At 44.2% G+C, this 16,640-nt stretch overlaps 1 protein-coding gene across 1 annotated transcript; it reads right to left on the reverse strand.

The window, feature by feature from the left end:
• Positions 1-2,067: 2,067 nt before the first annotated feature.
• Positions 2,068-4,683, reverse strand: PCDHB7 (protocadherin beta 7). The gene has a single exon (XM_062189747.1). It carries the CDS (start codon positions 4,543-4,545, stop codon positions 2,068-2,070), a length of 2,478 nt encoding a protein of 825 aa, XP_062045731.1. The 5' UTR covers positions 4,546-4,683.
• Positions 4,684-16,640: the final 11,957 nt, after the last annotated feature.

Genomic DNA, 16,640 nt, shown 5'->3' on the forward strand with positions numbered 1-16,640 from the left:
GTTCCTCGTCAGTCAGCACAAGGGCTGATCAGGTCATTGTTTCTCATAGTGTCCGTTTCACTTCTACAGGTTTCCATTTAGGTGCTCAGTTAGTTGTCACAGATCAGGGAGAACATATGATATTTGTCCCTTTGGGACTGCCTTCCTAAGTTCTTTAATTATGTAAATATCTTTTCCTTATCTCCATGTAATGTATTAGTTGGACAAACTAGATTTTTTTATTATTTATTTTTGACAGGCAGAATGGACAGTGAGAGAGAGAGACAGAGAGAAAAGTCTTCCTTTTTCCATTGGCTCATCCCTCAATGGTCACTGCGGCTGGCACGCTGCGGCCGGTGCACCATGCTGATCTGAAGGCAGGAGCCAGGTGCTTCTCCTGGTCTCCCATTCGATGCAGGGCCCAAGTACTTGGGCCATCCTCCACTGCCTTCCCGGGCCACAGCAGAGAGCTGGACCGGAAGAGGAGCAACCAGGACAGAACCGGTGCCCTGACTGGGACTAGAACCTGGGGTGCCAGCGCCGCAGGTGGAGGATTAGCCTAGTGAGCAACAGTGCCAGCCCAAACTAGATAATTTTATCATGAGACTATGAAAACAATTTAATGAGTTTTTTGCTTTTATCCTATATGCCACTGGTGGGTATAGCAATACCTCTATTTTTGTGTTACCATCTCTAATTTATAATATACTCAGAAGGCCTCCATGCAAAAATTCTGATCCAGCTTCCTGCTGGTGTTGGCAGGCCACAGGTGATGGCTGAAGTGTCTGGGCCCCTTCCACCCACGTGGGAGACCTGGTTTGTCCAGATGAATGCTCCTGCCACTCCTGTGGGAAACCTAGACAGGCTCCTGGCTGCAGCCTCCACTCAGCCCCACCCCCTCCCGCACACAATTTGCAGGAGTGAACCAGCAAATGGGAGCTCTGACTGTGCCACTCAAAAAATTTTTAAAGATACTTTGCAACCTATGCTTCCTAAACTTATTGTAGGTCTACCTGTGCAGCATTCTAGTCAGAAAATCAAAGCAATAAACTATGAAGACAAAAGGAAAACAACTGAAAATATCTCACCACTTGTCATTAAATGGACTGTACATTAAAAACAGATAAAACATGGCGCACACATTCTTTGCTTTGTCCAGGTTTCTTAGGGCTAAAGCTGGGTTATTTTCTGTGTAAAGCAATTGTGGCCCAGCAGATTAAGCTGCCATTCGGGACACCTGCATCCCATATCCGAAAGGCTGGAATCCAGTCCCACCTCCACTTCTAATCCAGTTTCCTGCTATAGTGCTTGGGAGGCAACAGATGATGGCTCAAGTACTTGGGTTCCTAGCGCATAGATAGGACACCCGAATGGAGTTCCTGGCTCCTGGCTCTGCCCTGCCTGCTGCTACTGTTTGGCACCATCAAATACAAGTGTCTTGTCTCTTTACCCCTCCACCACACCCTCTTTCCCTCTTTCTGATAAAGAGCCAAAGTGTCTCCATTTTAAAACAATAAAAAAAGCAGCCTCCTTTTCCCGTAGCAGACCCGAGTCCTTGTAAAAGCAGGCATTCAGGCATTCCGGAGATATCAAAGCTCACCAGGGACAGCTAGCTGGGTAGACCAAGGACAGCACAGTAGAGACTGCTGAACAAAGTAACTCCCTGTGCCCAGAGCTCCTGTGCTGTGAGCCCCCGCTGTAACTCCCTGTACCCAAAGCTCCCGTGCTGTATGTAACTCTTTTCCTGCTGATGTAGCCCTTTTTTCCTTTAAAAACTCTCCCAAAAAAGACCGGGGCCTCACTCCTTCCTGCGCTGCGCTGGTTGGTTGGATGGGGTCCCTGTTGCATCTTGTACTCCCGAATAAACCTTGCTTTTGCAGTTCGGTGTGATCGACTCTCTGGGGGGTCTCTGCGGGGATCTAACGATCTGGGCACAACACTGACACTCTTTAAATAAATTTCAAAAAGATAAATTATTTGACATCTGAAAACTTGAAATCATGTGAGAACACAACTTCACAGACATCTCAGGATAAGATTCTAATTAGAAAAAGTCCAAGACACACGGTATTTATTATTAATTCCTTATCAGAAACCCAAATTGTTTTGAATTGAAGGGTTTTCTTCAATTTCTCTCCCTGTACTTTGGGAAAAGAAACTAGGGATAACCGGCTTCATGAACTTGAACTCCCCGGTCCCAGCGTCGCCCGTCAGGCGCACCTCGTACTGGTAGCTGTGCGACAGCGTCCCGCCGCCGCTCACGTCCAGCAGCGGCCCCGGGAAGCGGCCCTCCGCACCCGCGCCGCCGCCAACGCCAAGCGCACACCCCGCCCCGCCACCCACCCCGCCCCCGCCCCCGCCCCCGCCGCACAGCCGCGCCGCCACCAGCGCCAGCACACTCAGCACCAGGAGCAACGACACCGCCGCCAGCGCCACCACCAGCTGCACCGTGAGCCAGTCGGGCCGCGCCGGCTCGGCCGCCGCCGCCGCGTCGGGCAGCGCCACGTAGGGCTGCGAGAAGCCGTCCACCAGCAGCACGTGCAGCGTGACGCTGGCCGACAGCGGCGGCTCGCCGTGGTCCCGCACCAGCACCAGCAGCCGCTGCCGGGCTGCGTCGCGCTCGCTCAGCGGCCGCGCCGTGCGCACCTCGCCGCTGTGCGCCCACACGCCGAACAGCCCGGGCTCCGTGGCCTTGAGCAGCTCGAACGACAGCCAGGCGTTCTGGCCCGCATCGCCGTCCACCGCCACCACCTTGCTCACCAGGTAGCCCGCGTCGGCCGCGCGCGGCACCAGCTCGGGGCAGGCGGCCGAGCCGTTGGCCGGCGGGTACAGCACGGCCGGCGCGTGGTCGTTGGCGTCCAGCAGCTGCACGCGCACGCGCGCCTCGCTGCTCAGCGCCGGGGAGCCGCGGTCGGCGGCGCGCACGCCGAACTCGAAGGCGCGCAGGGCCTCGTAGTCGAGCGCGCGCAGCGCGTACAGCTGCCCGCTGTCCGCGTGCACCGACACGAGCGCCGCCACGTCGGGCTGCGGCGGCTGGGGCGGCTGAGGCTGCGGCTGCGGCTGCTGCTGGGGCGGCGGCGGCAGCAGCGAGTAGGTGAGCTGCGCGTTGGCGCCCGCGTCCCTGTCGCTGGCGCTCACGGAGCCGATGAGCAGCCCGGGGCTGTTGTTCTCGCGCACCAGCAGGGTGTAGGCGGCCTGGCTGAAGACTGGGGCGTTGTCGTTCACGTCGGACACCTGCACCGCGACGTGGTGTCGGGTCGTCAGCCTGGGCGTGCCCAGGTCGGACACGGTGATGGTGATGTTGTACTCGGCCCTGGCCTCCCTGTCCAGCGCTCCCTCGGTTACCAGGGTGTAGAAATTCTCTACAGATGGCTTTAGGAGGAAGGGGAGACCTTCTTCAATGGAGCACACTATTTTCCCATTGTTGCCTGAATCTCTGTCTCTGATCCTAAAAACGGCGACGACGGTCTCAGGTGAATTTTCTGCAACTGGACTACTTAGCGATGACATGATCAGTTCTGGTTCATTGTCATTTATATCTATTACCTCAACCACCACGGTGCATTTTCCGGAGAGCCCTCCACCGTCTTGGGCCTGAATGGTGAGTGTGTAAGTTTGAATTGCTTCATAGTCCAATTGGCCTTTAAGAAGAAGATTGCCAGAGGTCGAATTGATCTGAAACGTTTTGAGAATTCGTTCCGTGGCATAGAAGAATGCATAGGCTATTTCCCCGTAGCTCCCGGCGTCTAGATCTCTAGCTGACACAGCAACAACCAGGGAACCAGTGGGGCTGTCCTCGGGCACCTGCACTTTGTAGAGGGACTGCACAAATTCGGGAGCGTTGTCATTGATGTCCACGACCCGGATGCGCAGGAGGGCGGTTCCGGATCGCGGCGGAGAGCCGCCGTCCAAGGCCGTGAGAGTTACACTGAGCTCAGGCATCTCCTCTCGGTCCAGCACCTGCTCCAGAACCAGTTCGGGAAGCACACTCCCCTCCCCATCACCAAGGACATTGAGATGGAAATAGGCATTGGGGCTGATGGTGTAGTTGCTCAGGCTGTTGGTTCCCACGTCTGGATCCTGGGCACTTTCGAGCAGAAATGCCGCCCCTGGCGCGGTACTCTCTGATATTTTCAGGGGAATCTCTCTATTTAGAAATGCTGGAGAATGATCGTTGATGTCTGTGACCCGCAGTTCAGCACGGAAAATCTGAAAAGGCTTTTCCAGTAACAACTGGAAAGGCAGCACACAGGGCTCCGTGGGGCCGCACAGTTCCTCTCGGTCCAATTTCTCATTTAGAAGTAAATCCCCAGTAAGCAGATTGAGCAGTAAAAATCGCAGGTGCTGGTCTGAAACAATTCTAGCTCCCCGGGCTGACAGCTCCCCCACCCCCAATCCCAGGTCGGTGGCCAGGTTGGCCAGAGAGGTGCCTCTCTCAGTTTCCTCTGCCACAGAATACCTAAGCGGTTCCGCGCCAGCGCGAGACACCCCCAGAAACACACAAAGGAATAGGACTTGCCTTTTCTGCACGGCCCGCTCCCCTCTGGCCTCCATTCTCCGCTGCATCACTCAAAATCACTCCCACTTGGCCTCAGGCAGCTCTCGGAAAAGGCAGCCAACGAATCCTTAGAAAGGAGCTGGATAGTAGCTATGATTGTGGGGAGAGAGTCCCCGACTTCCCCTCACTCCTGTTACCGCGGTTTCCGTTCCTCCTCCTTAGTCAGATTGCCTCTTTACCCCCGCAGTCCGTCACCTCCTTGGTGCGGTATTTTGTCTTTTTAGTCAGCAGCGCCACCTTGCGTTTTGTGCGTGTTATTCCCGTTCTCAAAAATAGAAGAAAAAGATGGCGGATTAATGGAATTTGCGGCAGGAGTGACTGTTTTCTGTCTTTGGCATTTTGTTCTATCTTTCCCCTCAAGGGTCACAGAAATGCTAGTAAGTAGTAGTTTATGTCCCTACCCACTCTGATGATCCGAGATCATGGAAAAACAAATCTGCTTTCTTAAATCCAGGGATATGAAATTAAACACTTCCCACCAAAAGCCGAAGAGGAAACCCTTCTATTTTAAAAATTGATGGGAAGAATGTGAAATAAAACCAAACTTCTATCAAGAGGTTAACCAGTATTAGCTGAGAGTCTTTTATTTGCAAACCACTTAAAAATAATGATGTTCATGTTGGTAAAGTAATGCCTTTATTCCATTTCTGGCCTGTGTTATGTTCTGTGGGTGGGTGGGTTTTTGTGTAACTCCTACGATTTTGGTATTAAACCATCATTCTGGCCTCCTAGAATGTGTTAATAAGCTTTCCATCTACTTTATACAACAGAAGAGTTTTTTATATAGGCGTATTATTGTTTGTTTCTACATGTTAACTACTACTTGCTTTTTTAACTGGTTGGGTTTGCTGTCTTCACTGGTACTAGATATAAGACTACTGTTTCCATTTTCCCTTTGGTTGTTCATCTGTTCAGGTCCTGTTTACTTTTAAGTGAATTGTATTCTATTTAAAAAGTCTTTTGCCTAGTTTACAAATTTTCTTTTTGAGAAGGTTTATTATATAAGTATATATACATACAACATGTACATTGGTAATTTTTTAAGGATTTTTAAAATTTATTTGAAAGGCAGAGTTATAGAGAGACTGAGGCAGAGAGATAGAGAGGGAGGGAGGGAAGGAAAGAGGAAGGAGGGAGGGAGGGAGGGAGGGAGAGAGAGAGAGAGAGAGAGAGAGAGGTCTTATATCCAATGGTTCTATCCCCAAATGGCTGCAATGGCCAGAGCTGCACTGATCTGAAGCCAGGAGCCAAGAGCTTCTTCCAAGTCTCCCATGAGGGTGCAGGGGCCCAAGCGCTTGGGCCATCTTCTACTGCTTTCCCAGGCCATAGCAGAGAGCTGGATCAAAAGAGGAGCAACTGGGACTAGAACCAGCATCCATATGGGGTGCTGATGCTGCAGGCGGTGTCTTTACCAGCTATGCTACAGTGCTGGCCCCTCTGTACACTGTTTTGTTTTGCTTTTTAAAAGATTTATTTATTTATTTATTTATTTGAAAGGCAGAGTCACACAGAGAAAGAAGCAGAGGCGGCGGGGGGCAGAGGGTCTTCCATCCACTGGTTCACTCCCCAACTGGCCACAATGGCCAGAGCTGCACCAATCCAAAGCCAGGAGTCATGAGGTTCTTCCAGGTCTCCCATGTGGGTGCAGGGGCCCAAGGACTTGGGCCATCTTCTACTGCTTTCCCAGGCCATAGCAGAGAGTTGGATGGGAAGTGGAGCAGCTGGGACTCAAATTGGCATCCATATGGGATGCGGGCACTGCAGGTGGCGGCTTTACCCACTACACCACAGTGCCGGCCCCATGTACACTGGTTCTTTACCAAATGCCTGCAACCCAGAAAAAGCTGAGAGCTCTGAGCCAGAAACCCAATCCAGATCTCCCATGTGGGCGGCAGAAATGCAATCACTTGAAGCATCACCACGGTCTCCCAGGGTCTGCATTAGCAGGAAGCTGGAGTCAGGAGCCAAGAATTGAGCATCTGATGTGGAATGTGAGCAGCTTAAGCAGTACCTTAGCTGCTGGGATAAATGCCTCCCCTTATGAATTTCTTGGTATTATGTTTTAATTATATTGTTTGCATTTACTTATATCTTTATTAGTAATGTGTAGAAATTTTATCTCCTTTTAACGTGAGATTTGTAAAAACTTTATTTTACTGGTATTTTTAAAATACAATAATTTATTTGAAAGAGTTACAGAAAAGAGGCAGAGTGAGAGGGGAGGAGGAAGGAAGAGAGAGAGGTCTTCCATCCATTGGTTCTTTCTCCGAATGGCTGCAATAGTCAGGGCTGAGCCAGGCCAAAGCCAGAAGCCAGGAACCAGAAGCTTCATCCAGGTCTCCCAAGTGGGTGCAAGAGCACAAGCATCTGGGCCATCTCCTGTTACTTTTCTAGACTCGTTATCAGGGAACTGGATTGGAGGTGGAACCACTGTGACTCCAACAGGTGCCCATAAGAGATGCCAGTGTCACAGGTGGCAGCTTAACCTGCCACACAATTGGAACACCAGCACCAATTACTGGTATTTTTAAATGCATTTTTAAAAAATAATTTACAAGCTTGATTAAAAATAAAAAGGCACTAAGGAGCCTATAAGAAAATACAAAGGTTTTTTTGTCCTTTCCATCCTCACCTTTTCTAGTCCCTCTCTCAAGAGACAACCTCTGCAAACTTCTTGTCTTCTGCACCACTAATCTGTATTCTGATATGTATAAATTCATCTGAGGCAATATGAAATGGTTCCTTCATGTGTTAGATTAAGTTCCAAACCTTTCATGTCTTCTTTTTATTGCAGTTTATTTGGAACACCATTGTGTACCAACTGTATTTTCCCACTTTCCCCCCTCAAAGTTAATAACTGCTTTGACCTTTCATTTTCTTGGTTTTCTTTACCCTATCACATGTTCTTTCCACAATCCGAATACCCTATTAGTACAATTATCCACATTGTCATTGCAATCCCTCTGGAGACATGAAGTTTTCTTTAAATTTGATGGTTGATTTCTGTATCTACTGTTCAGCCATCACCCGGGAACTTTCCTTTGCTTCCATTCGTGGAATTCTCTTTGCCTTTTGTTCTGATTGAATTTCCTACTTATGGAATTTTATACCATCTTCATTTTCCATTTGCTCTGTTTCTTTTGTATAGTACATCCACCAGTAGATCCATCTGACTGAAAAGGTGATACAGTGTCACAGGTTTGTTCATAACACCCTTCAAAGTACCTGTGTCTTGAGTCACTGAGATCCAAAGTGAACTATTGGCTGTTGGCTATGTTTGACCCATAGTTGTCTGCTGGAATCCCATCTGGAGCCTCATCACACTTCTGCCCTGTTTTGGAGCTTTTTGTTTCTGTTCCTTCTGTGCTTCACTCTTGGATTCTTTCTCATTTTCAGAAAGCGTGGGTGTCCCAAGTGATGACTTAACCCCCAGCTCCACCATGCCCATTCCAAAAGCTCTCTTTTTATACTTATTTCTTAGATACAATGACTTATTTTTCATCTGATATTAATTAATAACAGGTTTTTTTGCAAATATCCTTCTCTCTGCAAATATTCCGTTTTCTCCAAGTTACCCTCATTCAGTCTGGTAGACCAAAGCGCTGAGTGATAGGTCTCAGCAGGTTGGTAGTGCCTATCCATTTTCACCTCCATTATCAGTGAACTGGGAGCACTGATGGTTCCATGTGATTAGGTCTTTATACTTGAACTGGTCAGATTACCTGATTTTAAAATGTCCTATGCAGAAGGAAAAGGTATGGATTGTAGAAAAGTAAAAGGTTGAAGAGGAGGAAAAGGAGTGGAGATTTGCATCAGGAGAGAGTAGATTATGCTTTAATACCAAACAATTCTCCCAAATCTCAAAGACTTGACACAGAGAATGATGATTTATTTCTTACAGTACAAAGTGGGAAGAGTAAGTGTGTTAAATCATGCACTGACAGCCTCCAAAAACTTCAGCCCAAACACTTTTCACATTTTATTGGCCAAAGGATATTGCATGGTTAAACACAATGAAAAAAGAATTAGAATGAAATGTTACAATGTTTCTAAGAACTGAAATATTTGTAACTTGTTCTAATGACAATCCATTTCAACAATCAACCATCAGTAGTTAGACGGTTTCTTACTTTACCCTACTCATATTACCCTTGTCCTCAATTTTACCAATAGAACCTGGACTATAATGACCCCTCCTTTTGTACTTGTCAGAAAATGAAGGGGCTGCTGTTGTGGTATAGTGGTTCTTGCAGTACCTACACCTCATATTGGGATTGGACTCCTAGATATTTCTGTTTATGATCTAGTTCCATGCTAATGTGCTTGGGAAAATAGTAGTTTATGGCCCAGGTACTTGGGCCTCTATCATCCACACAGGAGATCTGAACTTGGTTCCTGGTTCCTACATTCAGCCTGGCCCATGACCTGCCATTGTGGCCGTTTGGGGAGTAAACTAGTGGATGGAAGATCTCTCCCTGTTTCACTCTCCCTGTGTCACTCTGCCTTTCAAATTAATTAATTAACTAATCACTTTTTTAAAAAGAAAAATTCTCAATATTTCTGTTAAGGTCAGGGTGGTAGGTTATACAGTAACTGGTATGAGAGAAACATGATCTAAATGCTAGAAATTTATCGCTTCTCAGGCAGTTTTAACAGAATGCTTCTTACCTGAAAACTTATCATCACTTCTAGAATATCTAGTGCTGGTAGATCTGATGCCTCTAAAAGTTCTGTACTCTAAACAGGATTGGTTCTCAGATTTTCCAATGTTAGTAATGGTAATTGGTTTGTCAGGTCTACTAAGTTATCTATCTGATTTCCAACTTCTAAAATTCTTGTATGTTGTCTTCCATATTATTCAATTCATCTTTGTAGATTTATTTTTTAAACATATGTAGCTTTTTGGTAGTGAAGTTATAGAGGAGACAAATTAAAGGTGCATGTCCAATCCAGCAATGATAGATAGGTAGATTGATAGATAAACAGATAGATGATAGAGATGATAGATATTATTTAATTTAGAGGCAGAGGGAGAGAGAGACAGGGAGCACTCTCATCTACTGATTTACTCTCCAAATATTGGCAATGGCTGGGACTGGGTCAGGCCAAAGCCAGGATCTGGGGCACATTGTAGGTCTCCTATGTGAGTGGTGGGGACTCAATTATTTGAGCAATAACTGCTTCTCCCAGAATCTACATTGGTGTGAAGCTGCAGTCATAACCAGAGCCAGAAATCAAACTCAGATGCTCTGATGTGGGGTGCAGGCATCTTAATTGTTAGGGTATCATCTGCTCTTCATGTATGTATTTTAAAAAAACAGAATATAGCCAGAAGCTGAATCATAGACTCTTTCTTTCTCCCTTAACATGTAACACAGTAAGTCAAATTTCCATTTTGTAAACACAAATTGAAAGGGCTCAATATCACCTCCTATATTTAGTTTTTAAAAATGTTTATTTTCATCTCCTTAAAAGGCAGGGTGACATATAGAAAAAGAGAAACCTTAGTAGACCTCAAATGCCTGCAATACTCAGGGCTGGGCCAGCCCCAAACCAGGAGCCCAGAACTCCATCTGGGTATCCTACATGGATGGAAAGGGGCCAAGCACATAAGCCATCACCTGCTGTTTCCCAGAAAGCATTATCAGGAAGCTAGATTGGAAGCAGAGCAGCTAAGACTTGAACTAGCACTCTGATATGAGATGCAAGTGACCCAAGCAGTGGCTTCATTCTCTGTACCAAAACACCCATCCCTACAACCTACATTTATTTTTTTGACAGGCAGAGTGGATAGTGAGAGAGAGAGACAGAGAAAGGTCTTCCTTTTTGCCTTTGGTTCATCCTCCAATGGCTGCTGCGGCTGGCCAGGAGCCAGGTGCTTCTCCTGCTCTCCCATGTGGGTGCAGGACACAAGGACTTGGGCCATCCTCCACTGCCTTCCCGGGCCATAGCAGAGAGCTGGCCCTGAAGAGGGGCAACCGGGATAGAATCCGGCACCTCAACCAGGACTAGAACCCGGTGTGCCAGTGCCACAAGGCAGAGGATTAGCCTGTTAAGCCACAGCGCCGGCCACATCCTACATTTTAAAAGATGAAAACTGTCTCACATATTCCAAATGACATAATGTTAAGTGAATAAGGCAAATAGGATAAATAAAAAGTGAGTTTTTTATGAAAATAAAGAATAAAACATTTTGTTATAGTTTTGAAGTTATTTAGTGGGATGACAAAAATGGAAATTTATTCAATGCTCAGTCATCTATATTCATTTCAATATATATTTTTCAAAGTCTTTAAGATAAAGATCCCTCTCCATGAGCACATTATTGTGTAGTAAAGAAGAGAGATCATTGATTTTTTTCCTTTTTTTTAAATTTTTTTTTTTGACAGGCAGAGTGGACAGTGAGAGAGAGACAGAGAGAAAGGTCTTCCTTTTTGCTGTTGGTTCACCCTCCAATGGCCGCCACGGCGCTGATCCGAAGGCAGGAGCCAAGTGCTTCTCCTGGTCTCCCATGGGGTGCAGGGCCCAAGCACTTGGGCCATCCTCCACTGCACTCCCTGGCCACAGCAGAGAGCTGGCCTGGAAGAGGGGCAACCGGGACAGGATCGATGCCCCGACTGGGACTAGAACCTGGTGTGCCGGTGCTGCAAGGCGGAGGATTAGCCTAGTGAGCCGCGGCGCCAGCCAATCATTGATTTTTCTGAGCAGAGTACCCAACAATGAAAGGAAAACTGGATTCAATGAAGAAGAAACATAACTGAAATGATGGAAAAACTGAATCTTCAAACTGAGAAGGCACTAGACAGAGATTCTATTTTGGAAAATGATGGAATAGACAATCCACATGACCTTCCTGTAGAAAACAAACAATCATGGACAAGATTTAAAAAAAAAACTTCAAAAATATAGAAAAGCCAAAACCATGGTAGAAACCACAGTGAAAAAAAGGTCCAATTCTTGATGGGAGCCTATGATGAAGGATAGTGATATATCTGGGGAAAAAAACTTCTTATGCCCTCACAGCATTTGAAAATATTTGTCCTTAGCTTTGATCAAAGCTATGTGGGATTAAAGAAATATAAACCAAGGCTCAGGAGTAGTTAAAGTTGCAGCATACAGAAAGATCTTCTCCTTGTTAAAAGATGCTTAATGTGTTTACACCCATAATGTAAACACAGTGGAAACTCCAATAATTTTAAACCTCCCTTCTCTCTCCAACTTCATGACCATCACACAGAGCCGAAGAAAAAGAAAAGGGAAGAAAACATGCTTGGAAAGTTGTAGCTACAGATTGGTCCTTGTATATACTTGTGATATGAATTGTATGGTTTGTGTTGCAAGGAAACTCAAGCCATAAACTTGGTTTGATGGTCTACCTACTGATAGTGTTCCCTTATTCTGACTTAAACAATGAAAATTCATTTTGAAGCATGGGACATGTAGTCTAGGCTTTACAGTCATATGAATTTTCAAGGGTAATCAACCACATGAGTCACATAAAGAAACAAACACAACATGAATGAGAAGACATGAAAACAAAATAAGCAGATAGGTCCACACATACTTCAGATATTAGAAGTGTCAAACAGCAGCCGGCGCTGTGGCATAGTGGGTAAAGCTGCTGCCTGCAGTGCTGGCATCCCAAATGGGCACCAGTCCGAGAACCATACAGCTCTCTGCTATGCCCCAGGAAAGCAGTGGAAGATGGCCCAAGTCCTTGGGCCCCTGCACCCGTGTGAGAGACCTGGAGGAAGCTCCTGGCTCCTGGCTTCAGATCGGCACAGCTCTGGCCACTGCAGCCAATTGGAGAGTGAACCATCAGATGGAAGACCTCTCTCTCTCTCCCTCTCTGCCTCTCTTTTCTCTCTCTGTGTAACTTTGACTTTCAAATAAATAAATAAATCTTTTAAAAAGAAGTGTCAAATAGATTTTAATACTAGTTATGTCTCTAAAATATATAAATAAAAATGTCATACTTGAATTTTTTTTGCATGCAACAGAGTGAAAGGCTTACTAAGTTCAGGAAACAGTGATAATTAGTAAGGCATAATCTGGTAAAGATAATGAATGTCAATGATAGAAGCAAATTACCCACAGGGGAGGAAAACAGGCTCCAGACATACCCTGTACAACATTTAATACCAAAAATAATGGAAAAGTTTGCAAGGTTCTGAGGGAAACAGATTATGACTAAGATGTTGCTCAAGTATGAATATAAATGAAGGAAAGAATTCATAAAAGACTGAATTAGAGTCATGAGTGCTTACTGAAAAAATTGCTTAAGGATGAAATTCAGCTAACCTGCAGATGAATGGAGAACCTATGTTGAAAGAATTAATGTAATATTTGATGTAAAAAAGTCTTTGAGGAAAAGAAAGTTGAGTGAAGAATTTAGTACCAAGCTATATTTTACTTCTCAAACATAGATAAATTCAAGAAACACAGCACCCATAAACACCCTGAAGACCTACATCTGATGAAATGAAGCAAGTCAAGAGATAAAACAGCAATAATGATTCAGTCATGGAGAAGTTGGTGGGATAGGACTGATAACAAGGACTATATTGAATTACACTTTGAGCCCCTGAGTTTAATCTCAATTTAAATGATGGAGATAAAAGGTTTAAATATGAATCTAGGCCGGCGCCGTGGCTCACTAGGCTAATCCTCCGCCTTGCAGCGCCGGCACACCAGGTTCTAGTCCCGGTTGGGGCACCGGATTCTGTCCCGGTTGCCCCTCTTCCAGGCCAGCTCTCTGCTGTGGCCAGGGAGTGCAGTGGAGGATGGCCCAAGTGCTTGGGCCCTGCACCCCATGGGAGACCAGGAGAAGCACCTGGCTCCTGGCTTTGGATCAGCGCGGTGCGCCGGCCACAGCGCGCCGGCCGTGGCGGCCATTGGAGGGTGAACCAATGGCAAAAGGAAGACCTTTCTCTTTGTCTCTATCTCACTGTCCACTCTGCCTGTCAATAAATAAATAAATAAATAAATAAGATAAATATGAATCTATAAAAATGGAAAGAATCAGAGAAAAGGAAAGAAAGGAGAGGAGAAGGGAGGAGAGGGGAGGGGAGGGGAGGATAGAAGAGGAGAGAAGGGAGACAGTCACTAGCATTTTGGAAAATGCAAAGCACACCAGCTTTGGTAACTGACAGATTTCCTTTCTTTCTGCTCCCACATGAGAAGTGGGAAAGTTTACAAACAGAAAATAAAATATAGCTAAAGTAATGGTTCATATTTTGGATCAAAGAAGAGGCAAAAAAAATAACATTTGACTGAAAATCTATATGAGTACTTAAATCTGAGAATTCCTTTCCTAGTCAGTACAGCAAGCTGCCTTGTACTTTCTTACAGTGACAGAAAATGGGAGTATAATATCTGCAGAAATTAAATAAAAAAGCCTGTGGACAGACACCAGCACAGGATTCAGACATTAATGAGAAGAGGGTGAAAGTATTACATGCTAATTAGGATTTCTTCCTCAAGCCAAGGAGCTCTCAAAGTGCTGGAGGCCACCTTTACAGTATCCACCCTATCTCTGTCATCCCTATGCTCATTGAATTAATTCCCCAAGAATGATGTGGGCTCAAGAGAAAAGATTTACAGATACTAACTTTTGGTCCCTAAACAAAAATGTTTCCAGGACTGGAGTTGTGTGCAGCAGGTTGAACTGCCACTTGCAATGCTGGCATCCCATACTGGAATGATGATTCAGGTCCCAGCTGCTCTGCTTCAGATCTAGCATCCTCAAATGTGGCTGGGAAGCCAGCAGAAGATAGCACAAGTACTTGGGTCCTTGTAACCCATGTGTGAGACCTGCATGGAGTTCCAGGCTCCTAGATTCAGCCTGGCCCAGCCCTGGCTGTTGCAGCCATTTTGGGGGAGTGAACCAGCAGATAAAAGTCATCTCCCTCCTTTCATTACAAAACATACAATGACTAGTCAGTTTTTAGGGCATATTAAAAATTAAAAACATATAGCCAAGCAGTGTAATAAAGAAAATCACTAACTTGAAGGCAGAGATCAAAGCTGAAGAATGTAACTCAGAAGAAAAATGAATGCTAGAATCAGAAGAAAAAATTAAAATATAAAATAAATATCTTCAGAGGTATAAGGAAAGACCTAGCCTATGTGATAAAGCAAAAAAAAAAGCTGTATATAAATTAATGACATAAATGTAAGGACTAAAACCAAAGAATCCTTAAAAAAAATACAGGTATAAAATTTCATACCCTGGACTAGGTGATGATTTCTTAGATATAAATCCTTAAGGTCCAAGCAACCAAAGAGAAAATAGATTGGATAAAAAAAAAACCTTTGTTCTTCAAAGGAAATTATCAATAAAATGGAAAAGACAACATACAGGGCAGGAGAAAATATCCGTAAATCATAGTATTTAGAATATGTAAAGAATGACTACAATTCAACAATAAAAAGACTAGAAAGTCACCTATAAGATCAGCAAAGAATTGGAATAGATATTTCTCCAAAGATGATATTCCAGTGGCCCATAATCATCTGAAAAGATGCCCATCACAACGTCACTCATTTGGGAAATGCCAATGAAACCCAAAAATATACCACTTCACACCTTTTAGGATGGTTACAGGCAAAAAGAAAATAACAAATGTTCAAGGTATAAACAAATTAGAACCCTCAAACGATGTAGACAGGAATGCAAAATTGTAAAATCACTTTGAAGAACAGTTTGACAATTTCTTAAAAGGTTACAAAGGTTCTAGAGTAACTATATGATCCAGAAATTCCAATCCTTGATATGTACTCAAGAGAATTGAAAACATGTGCCCACATGCAAACTTAGAATGCTCATTACCATCATTATTAAAAATAACTAGAAAGTAGTACAAATCTGAATGTCCAATGACTGATGAATTGACAAACAATATAGCCCATCCATAACATGGAATATTATTCAGTCATAAAAAGGAATGAGGTAGTGATAGATACTATAATATTGGTGAATCTCAAAACCATCATGTGAAAATAAATAAGCCAGACACAGAGCCACATACAGTATGATTCCATTTATATGAAATGTCCAAAACAGGCAAATCCAGAGACAGAAAGAATATTAATGATAACTAGGAGCTAGAAGTGACCGCTGATGGGTACCAGGTTTCTTTTGGGGACAATAAAATTGGAAAATGTCCTGAAATTAGGTGGTGGTACAATAATTATTCAAGCTTTTAAATATGTTAAAACCCATTGAGTTATATTTTAAAGGTAAATGTTATGACATGTAAACTTTATCTCACTAAAGAAATAGAAACTGGGACTGGTGGTGTGGCACAGCAGGTTAAAGCCACAGCCTGCAGTGCTGGCATCCCAAATGGGCACCTGTTTGATTCTCAGCTTCTCCACTTTCAACCCAGCTGCCTGCTAATGTGTCTGGAAAAGCAGTAGAAGATGGCCCAAGTCCTTGGGCCCCTGTATCCACATGGGAGACAGGTAAGAAGCTCCTGGAAAGCCTGATTGTTGAGGCTATTTGGGGAATGAACCATTAGATGGAAGATCTCTGTGTCTCCTTCTCTCTCTCTGTAACTCTGCCTTTCCAATAAGTAAATAAGTCTTTTCACAAAATATCAAAGAAATGAGGAAAAAAACAAAATCCTCAAAAGTGGTTACCTCTGGATGGTCAGATTTGAATGCAAATTTTTAGAAATGTAGCATTTTGTGACTTCAGATTAAAAATTTTAAATATAAAACCATGGGACTTTTCCTTTCAAAATGCACAAATATTACAAATATTTATAAGGCAGCATCAGATAAAAATGCAAAAAGTCTGAGTGATGAGAAGGAGGAGGAGGTATAAGAATGGTAATGTATTGATTTTTAAGTGGGTAGTTAAGAGATGCTAGTATCTTCACATGGGTCAAATATTTTTAACCTTATAGTAATTATTTATCTAAGCTTAAGTTCCAAAGCTTCACATTTGTTTTATTATATTCAATCTGAAAGTTTTAATTATTACCTATCAAGTTATTATAGATCTATCTTATAAAATTATTACTGTCTATTCTTATATGCATCATACAAATCATTAAAAAGATTTTGACTTAATTATTTCTGAATGGTATAATAATTT

The sequence above is a fragment of the Lepus europaeus genome, chromosome 4 (assembly GCF_033115175.1).
Source record: "Lepus europaeus isolate LE1 chromosome 4, mLepTim1.pri, whole genome shotgun sequence".
Taxonomy (NCBI): domain Eukaryota; kingdom Metazoa; phylum Chordata; class Mammalia; order Lagomorpha; family Leporidae; genus Lepus; species Lepus europaeus.